The sequence below is a fragment of the Ruditapes philippinarum genome, unplaced genomic scaffold (assembly GCF_026571515.1).
Source record: "Ruditapes philippinarum isolate M1 unplaced genomic scaffold, ASM2657151v2 ctg1690_1_1_1_1, whole genome shotgun sequence".
Classification (NCBI taxonomy): Eukaryota; Metazoa; Mollusca; class Bivalvia; order Venerida; family Veneridae; genus Ruditapes; species Ruditapes philippinarum.
Window position 1 is genome coordinate 204,130 of NW_026856982.1, and position 8,944 is coordinate 213,073.

General features: G+C 31.2%; 1 protein-coding gene across 1 annotated transcript in view; it reads right to left on the reverse strand.

Annotated features, from left to right (window-relative positions):
- LOC132748366 (anoctamin-7-like) overlaps positions 1-8,674 on the reverse strand; it is an 87,962-nt gene extending 79,288 nt beyond the window's left edge. The window contains 2 exon segments of the mRNA XM_060737954.1: positions 1,942-2,076; positions 8,526-8,674. Of these exon segments, the coding sequence (XP_060593937.1) occupies positions 1,942-2,046 (105 nt within the window). The 5' untranslated portion in view covers positions 2,047-2,076; positions 8,526-8,674.
- Between the last annotated feature and the right edge of the window lie 270 nt (positions 8,675-8,944).

Genomic DNA, 8,944 nt, shown 5'->3' on the forward strand with positions numbered 1-8,944 from the left:
AATTCCAAGAGACAAATTCCAAGTGTCAGAGTCAAATTCCAAAGATTTTGATCTTAAGAGACCGTAACTCTCAATTACATGTTACATTCTTTTGTGCAAGTCATTAATTATTTATAAGGTTAGATGATGTAACCCTAACCCTAGATGAAACTTGATCTAATTACGACACTGTATAATGCCTGCAAGATTTTATCATAGAATTGCTGTATGGCTAGAAAATATGCAACTAAATAAAGAAGATCCAGTCTAGTCAGTTGTTTTATCTAGAGATATTGATATAAGAAAGTAATTAGCATTGTAAAATGTCTGATACAAGACTTGTCAATTACATCAATTTGTTAAGCTGACCAATATTCAGAAAACATAACGTATAAAACACTTGTACTTGACAACACTATATACACAGGTGGAATTAATTTCCTCCAGTCTGAGAAATGGCTCCCTAAACATAATGTAATGTTTGTGACATATTTGTCTGCGAGCTGGGGACCGGAAAATATACGGTGATACTGTTCTTATGTAAGTGACAACTGCTTTCTGAGCTGAAGCCAAATAATCTAATTATACTGGTGCCCTTGACTTGTATGTGACAACTTCTGTCTGAGCAAGGAACCGTATAATATGGTTATACAATTTTTATACAGATACAGACATAGAAAAATGGCCTACGGTTGTACTGCATGTCTGGTAATAATTAACTTGTGTTAGCGGTGATGAAGATATATATACGGGTATCACACATCACTGGAGCTGTCACTTAAGAAAACATTTTTAACATACAAGTCAATATTAACTTGAATATAATTTTTTATATATATAATCTATTGACAAAGCTCTGTGAAATCCCTTTATTCATTTGGTTAAGACATTTGTTTGTTTGTTTGTTTTGATTGGGTTTTACCTCACACAGCCACAGTATAGGTCATATGGCGATGTTCCAGTTTTACTGGCAGAGGATTGGACCTCAGGTGCCACTCCGTGCATTATTTCAGGCATGAACAGGCACCTAAGTAGAATCATCAACTTTCCATAAGCTAGCTGGAAAGCTTCCTCACATGAAAGAATCCAAAGTCCCTGTTGGGATTTCAAGCTCAAGGTGGTGAGGCCGGGCAAGTGGTTTGAAGACAACAACCTTAACCACTCGGCTACTGACTGCCAAGACATAAATCTTTTTGAAAAAAATAACAGCTTAATGTCAGAGTATAATTTTGCACTATTTTTTTTTTTAACATAGGTTTTCAGAGTATATTCTCTGTTTCTCTTTCTCTCCTAACAATAGATTTCCTTTAAAGACACATATTTTTGGATGTCAGGATTTGAATGAAAGTCAAAGTATTCTATCTAAATGGCATCTTTATATTTATTTATAGGTTTATTACTTATAAAGATCTGCAATAAAGTGCAAGTAACTTGAGAAATTTTTTATAACTTCTCAATGTTTTTTTCCAGAAAGTTTTAGGCTCGGAATAGACCCCATTCATAAAATGCAAAAAAGTACACTTTGCGGCCCTTATTTTCACAATTCGAAGGGTCCTGAGCCAGTTCATAAAACAATGAACAGAACACTATATAGGGTAAAACTGAAAAACTGTTTATGAAAATTTTACTGCTAATTTTTTTTATCATAGGTTTCATCAATTTACATGAAAGGTCAAAGTTTATCAGCACAGCAGGGTAACAAAGATAACTTCCTTTACAGACCAGACTTCGTTTATGGACCTGGATTATCATTTTGTATGAGACAGGTCATTAGTGCATAAAATGTAGATTGGTGATTTTTATAATTTATGTATCTGCCAAAAAAAAAAAAATGCATGTAAATTAGATATACATTAAGTCGACTTGTGGCCTAAAACAATGAATGAAAATTTTACCTGGCTACATGGTATTTTATGAAACACCTGTTATTAAGATTATCAATTAACTATATAATTTACTTACAGCATCATCAGGCAAGATCTTCACCCTATCTTCATCTTTTTTCTTCGTTGCACCGTAATCTCCCATGGGCATCATTCGACCATTGATGGTATACTTCTCCGACATTATTCCTTAAATTCCTATCCTCAACAGTCACTGAAAATACACAAGATATTTTTCACTCATTTTTTTTTTCTCTTCTGCTAAGCATCACATAGAAATACTGGAAAATGAAATAAAGTCATTAAATATTTACAATGAATGAATGACTTGTCATACACATTAAACTTAAAAATCAATAGTTTGTTATACTTTATCACTATTATAATTGCAAGCTCCTGATTTTCATTGTCAACACTGATGTAAAGTCAACACTAACGTAAAGTCAACACTGATGTAAAGTCAACACTGATGTAAAGTCAACACTGATGTAAAGTCAACACTGATGTAAAGTCAACACTGATGTAAAGTCAACACTGATGTAAAGTCAACACTGATGTAAAGTCAACACTGATGTAAAGTCAACACTGATGTAAAGTCAACACTGATGTAAAGTCAACACAGTACCAGAGTGGATGTACATTTATACAGAAAGTTCACTTACAATTTAAACACTGTATTAACTTTTGACATTTTCCTGTAGCGTATTATAGTCAATAATCTCTCTACATTCATACTGGCTGCATTAGTTGTATATCAGAAATTTTTGTTTAAAATAGCTCTAATGACTTGTTATCCTTACTGTATATGAATGCTGTTTTAATAGCACTATAGACATAATATACTATATACATGAACCAGTATTGACATGATGGGACTGGAAATAACTTTTATGTTCCATTTGTTGTAGGTCTAGACCAATAACTTGTATGCAAAATTTCAGATCATTCGCTCACTCTGATTACCCAGAATAATTATTCTTATTGTGTTATTATGTTATTTCAACACATATTAGTTTTAATCATAAAAATAATAAAAGGTATTTTAAAAATACTGTATTTATAAACATTATAAAGAAAACTTTAAGAAAGAATTAATTCTCTGAGTGGCCAACCTGACATAAGAGAGCACCTCAGGCCATAAATTATTATAAATTATTATAATATACATAAATGTTTGATTAAAAGCAAAGTTCTTCAATCTTATTTTTAAACTTTGAAACAATCAACATTTTAGTTTCCGACTGAGTTATTGAAGTTACAGTGAAAAAAAAAAGTTTAAGGAGCATCTCATTTCTTTTTTTTTTTTAATGTCTAGAATAGAAACAATTTGCATATCTGGGAGAAAAACATTTTAGATTACTTGACAGTGATTTTTTTTCTTTTGCATAAAATAGAAGCTGTCACTGCAGTCCCTTCCTCCAATGACAAATCTTTGAAAAATTTCTCATTAAATCTTGAAATTTCCAAAGAAAAAAGGTGAAAATTATCCCCAACCAGCTCAACCTAAGTTAGGCATGTTACAGTAAAACACCAAAAACACCACTTATAAATTAAATTTTACAGCAAATATGCCAGGTTTGATGAATTTTCTTGTATTTCTCATGATTACTACACTAAAATTTCCCAATTTAAATTAAAAGTGATGAGCTATTGCCAAAAAAAAAAAAAATGAAAGTAAAGATTCAATGGCTTAGGAATAAAGCCACAAGGTTCGAGATCTCTAAAATTAATAATTCTATAATTCTAGTTTAATTTGACACTGGCTGACAGGTATTATTCGAGCTGCATTCAGTATTTTAATATCTGGAAGATAAATACAATGAAATGAAGAAACATGATGAGAATTGAATAAAGCACGACTTCATGTAATTTTTATTATGTCATTTTTTAAAGTAGGGTAACTTGTAAATAGACTTACTCTGGAATATAGAATATTTTGGGTAATCCCCTGTTAATCCTGGGGTACAATTAAATTTTTTGACAGTTATAGCCTCGAAAGATAGTGCAACAGGTAGACTTATCAATAGTGACCGGTAGTGCATCGTGAAGCTGTAACTGTAAAAGTTTGTTTGTACCGGGGGGGGGATTTTAAGCTGGGAAAAACCAAAATTTGTCGAGTTTCTACTATTGTTAGCCAGCCAAAACTTGATACCAAGAATGACTTTTACATTAGTTCCTATAACAGCAGTAAAAAGATAAAGATTTCCTATCAACTTTCTGCTGGAAACAAACTCAATTATTCAAAGGTTATTTAACTTAAAATGCCAGAGTTTCTTTCAGTATCAATTTTGCATAAATTACATTCATTTAGGATCTGCACAGTGTTATTTTGCATATTACAACTACCTATATGCTTAGTTGTTTGTTTTTGTTGCGTTTTTTTTTTTTGAAGGTTATTATTATGAATTGCAGAGCTGTTAGATTTATTTTTCTATTAAAGAAACTTCCATTGAGGACAAAAAGTTTAAATACATGAAGTATGAAATTTTTTTAAAATATAAATCAAGTGAAGCATTTACCATGGAAAATCTGCAAATGAAAATATTAAAGAAATAATGCTAAGAACTGAATTGAAAATGAAAAGTTAGTGCAATGCTTAGCCCGGTTTGAGTGAATAGCTTCTCAATGCTTTTCATTTTTAGGTCAGTTTGCACAATAAAAATAGTTATTATGGAAAAACATGGCGAGGGAATAATCTGAAAATGTACACACAAGTTATTGATCCAGACCTACATCAAATGTTACACAATTCTTTGAAAAAAACATTTCATATTATCCTGTCATGTCAAAAAACCTCAACAGTGTCCCTTTAATTGAGGACTAGAAAAAAATCCAGAAATGTATTGTCATTAGATCTGGTCCTAGTAATCATTACAGCCATATAGTAATAAGTTCACTAATGTCTGATAAATCATAAAGTTACCCAGTTTTGAAATCAAAGACAAATAAGTCAAAGTACAATTAAAAAGTAAAAAGATAAAAAAAATTAAAAAAAATTGAAATGAATTAAAAAAAAAATGTAATGACAATTATAATTTATTTATCCACATGTCTTTTCATATTCATTTTTATAATGCCTGCAATATTGCAATCATATGTTAATTATATAATAACTACATATTGCAAATAATTTACAATGTCAGACAATGTTAATATAGATAATGTACATATTTTTCTAATTGTGCTCATAACAATGTGTACAAAGTACATGTATGTTTATGGTCTCAATTCTGGAGAAAATAGGAGTATCAATTGATTTATCTATTTCTAAATAAATATCCTATACAGTACATCAATCATTACATGATTGTGTATTCAACCATGCCATAGCATAAAAATTATTTATTTATTTATTTAAAATGTATGCTTTAAGCTCTATGTGATCAAATATACACTTAAATGTTGTTGTTGTTTTTGGGGGAATGGGGTATTTCATTGTTTTCTTATTTAGAACCTGACAATAGCAAACACATGGAAAGTTTGATAAAGTTTGGTAAAATAAACATTATATGCAAAATGTTTTTCATCTGTAACAATACCTTAAAAATCAATGAATCACCTGTAAGTATTGTTATCTTCTGACAAAAGCAATCAGGTAGCACACAAGCCAATTAAACAGTTGTATTGAAGGAAGATTTGAAAGTTGCCTATATGCTTCACAGCTACTTTGTAGCATGTTTCAGCTACTGTGTAGCACTAGAGACATAAAACCATTAATATTTCAAAACAATTTCATTAGAGCAACAATTGTTCAAATTGAGGATTTTGCATGTCAAATCAAAACAATAAGTTTTGTACATAGAATTTCTACAGTCTTTAATGCATGATTTTTATGTTCATTACCAATCTTTTTTCTAATTGTGATAAATTAATCAACTTAAAGAAGTTTCTAGTATATAATCGTAATTAAATGAGAAAATATTTTACTTTCTAAATTAATTATAAAAACAAACATCATTTTGGCATTACAATATCTTTTTATTTTCTTTTTCGTCAGGAAACTGTCTGGATATTAATGCATTATTGATTATAGATATCATTCTATATGATCATGTTCAATTCTGGACGGAGCAGGTCACTTTCGTTGTGATGGATCATGAAATCCTTTCTATGGTCATTGCCACTGTACCTCTGCTCTGGCATGTAGTATGTACAGAAGTTTAAGTTCCTTGCCAAAGTGAAGTCAACTAGTACTGGTTAACTGCTTGACAGGCTGCCCAGGAACGCTGTGGTGGTTGTACTGTGCTCTGGTGAATTCAATGTGGCTTACTGTCATGATATGGAGTGAAAACTACTACCACCACCATTACTCATGATAAATGCCTTACATGAGAAATAAAGCTGCATGCCTCAAGATTAGACAACAATTTAAAAAAATATTAAAGTAGAGAAAAATGTAAAATAATATTAACCAAAGTAAAAAGATTCACAATTCAAATAATAATAATGTACATGTTATGTGTGATTTATGACTTATAACACAGTATTTACCCCCATATTTCTGCTGCATATAACTAACACAGTAAGGGCTATTTTTTGCATATTTTGATTCATTTTTGGTAATGAATTTGCATGGATTGTCAATGCCGTTGCATTGTGAAAACTACTTTCTTTGTTCACTTCACAATATTTTTACTTTTTAATACATTTTTGAAAAATACGAAAAACAGGGAAACAGAGTAGTTCCCCTTAGATTATTAAATTTAGTATAATAAAATAAGAGTGGTTCGTCAAACTACCAGTTAAACAAATTTCATTTATGAAAGGGGTTTTGTCAACCTTATGTTATATAGTAGCTAATACAACATATTTAGCAGTTTTGTTCTTTAAGTCCAAATATTTAGATGTAAGCTATTTTTTATATTGGTCAAATCCGATTTAACGTTTTAAGATATCTATCTATTCAAAAGTCCATTGCAAAATTAAAAACAATGAAAAGGCACAATCATTCAAAACTTCCCTTGTGACATGTTACAAATAATGCTTGGTATTCATAATCCAAGTCATTGTATTTAAGGTTTTGAATTTACTGGCCCGAATTCCAGTTTTGAATTTATTCTAATATTTCACTAAATTGTCTTAAATTTTACACTGGACCAAACTAATATACTGGCCATGGGCCACCGGGCCAGTTCTAAATTCGATGAATGTTATCCAACCACAAATGTGTATTTTCCTTCTCAAAAACAACTTATTCAACTTTTAAACAACTTAACACAATCCCTGTACAGTGTAGACAGCCTCCATATTGGTGTATAACCTATAGTGCAGGTTACAATAACCAAAATATTGAGACAAAATTTTTATTGCGTGTTTCTCTAAGTGCCAAAGATCCCAAGAGAAAAAAAATTTCGTTCAGACTTATTTTGTATTATGTTTACGAGTGACTTCACAGCGCAACCTGGAATTTCGAATATGCAACACAAAATGTCTTTCATGTGTCTTCTTAAATAAATGGATAAATACACTGTTTATCGAGAGTTATTTTTGTATATTTAAACTGTACTTGAGAAAAAGATGCTTCCATTTTTTATGCAATCTGTTGCTTTTTTTGATAAATACAATGTAACATTTAAGTCGTCACTTACCAGTAATTTTGAATCGACTCGAGAAGAATATTGATTTGTGCTATAGGAAATTTGCTAGTCATGGAAAGAGTTCGCATTTTCCGATAAACGTCAAACTGTTGTGATGTCTTTCAACGAAGGACTATATAGTTCATTATTCAGGGTTCTCGGGGACGCTTATTTCGGCGTCCCGGTATGCATGTTTATTACAGCTGGACGCAAATATTTCAGAGCAAGGATTCCACGTACGCTTTATTTTGCCTGGGGACGCATAAACATTACCGATTGTTTACAACCACAAATACACAAATGTGTCAGCGCGTGTCAGTCTATAGGTAGGCGGTCCTATGCACATCGACCCGTGAAGCGATTAGCCAATCAGCGATAACGCTTCCGATCATTATCACGCAATAGTGATCAGACTAATGTATACACGTGCTGTACAGTGCATACAATTACCAGATATGACACGAGGTGATAATTTTATATCTTTGATCAACAGTAGATTGGAAATTAGCAAATTTTACCGACAAAAGGATAAAATTATCGACTATTTACGCCGCAAGTTTAAAGATTACAAATGAGTGTAATTTTGAATGATTGTCGAATATTTTCGGCATTTTCTAGAAACAATTTTGCTTTAGTTTCATTCTTGCAAACAACAAACCAAAATACACATACCCTTTTCTTTGATATCCGAAAATTGATCTAGAACATCGGCGATTTCACGTTCGCCAGAAACCCTAAAATTTCGCAAAAATTCTCGGTTTCCAAGCCAAACATGCGAATGAATTGTGCCTTTATTATTTAATCAACATTAAATCTTTAAATATCGATCTTCGATTTTTATGATATGATTTGATTTTTCTTATCAAATATTATTAAATTTATATGCACTAAAATATTTTCAAGAAAACAAATACAGGTTAAAAGACTTTTTTTCAAGTCAAATGACAAAATTAATATTGGAAAGAACTTGTGTTATTAAAAGTTCAAACCAGTTTGGAAACTTTTTCATGTCACCCCACCCACCTACTATAATCTGTACAAAAATTTGATAATTGAATACAACTAGGAATGTAAATAACATCATTACCTTTAACAATTTTCAAATACAAAACTTAATTTATCACAAAGTTATCCATTAAAATCACTAATTTACTGCTAATACAAATTATTAACACCACATTTATCCTCCGTATCCGATGTCAACATTCTACCGTAGCCATCTTGTGGTTTATTCTTCGGATTACACACTATTATTCGGAGAATAAACGAAGTGCACTCAAAGAGCGAAAAGAGTTTCTTTTCGTTATTTAAATAATATGAATCTACATCTACACGATGGTCAGAGTATTGCATTGTAACATGGCCAGGCCAGAGATTGGCTGAAAAAAGTGCAGGGAAAACCATATGAATCAATTGGACATGAGGTGATTGGATATTTGCATTTATAAAAAGTGTATGTCAGTCCTGTGATCAGCAGAAAATTTCAATGATATGGGGGGGGGGGGG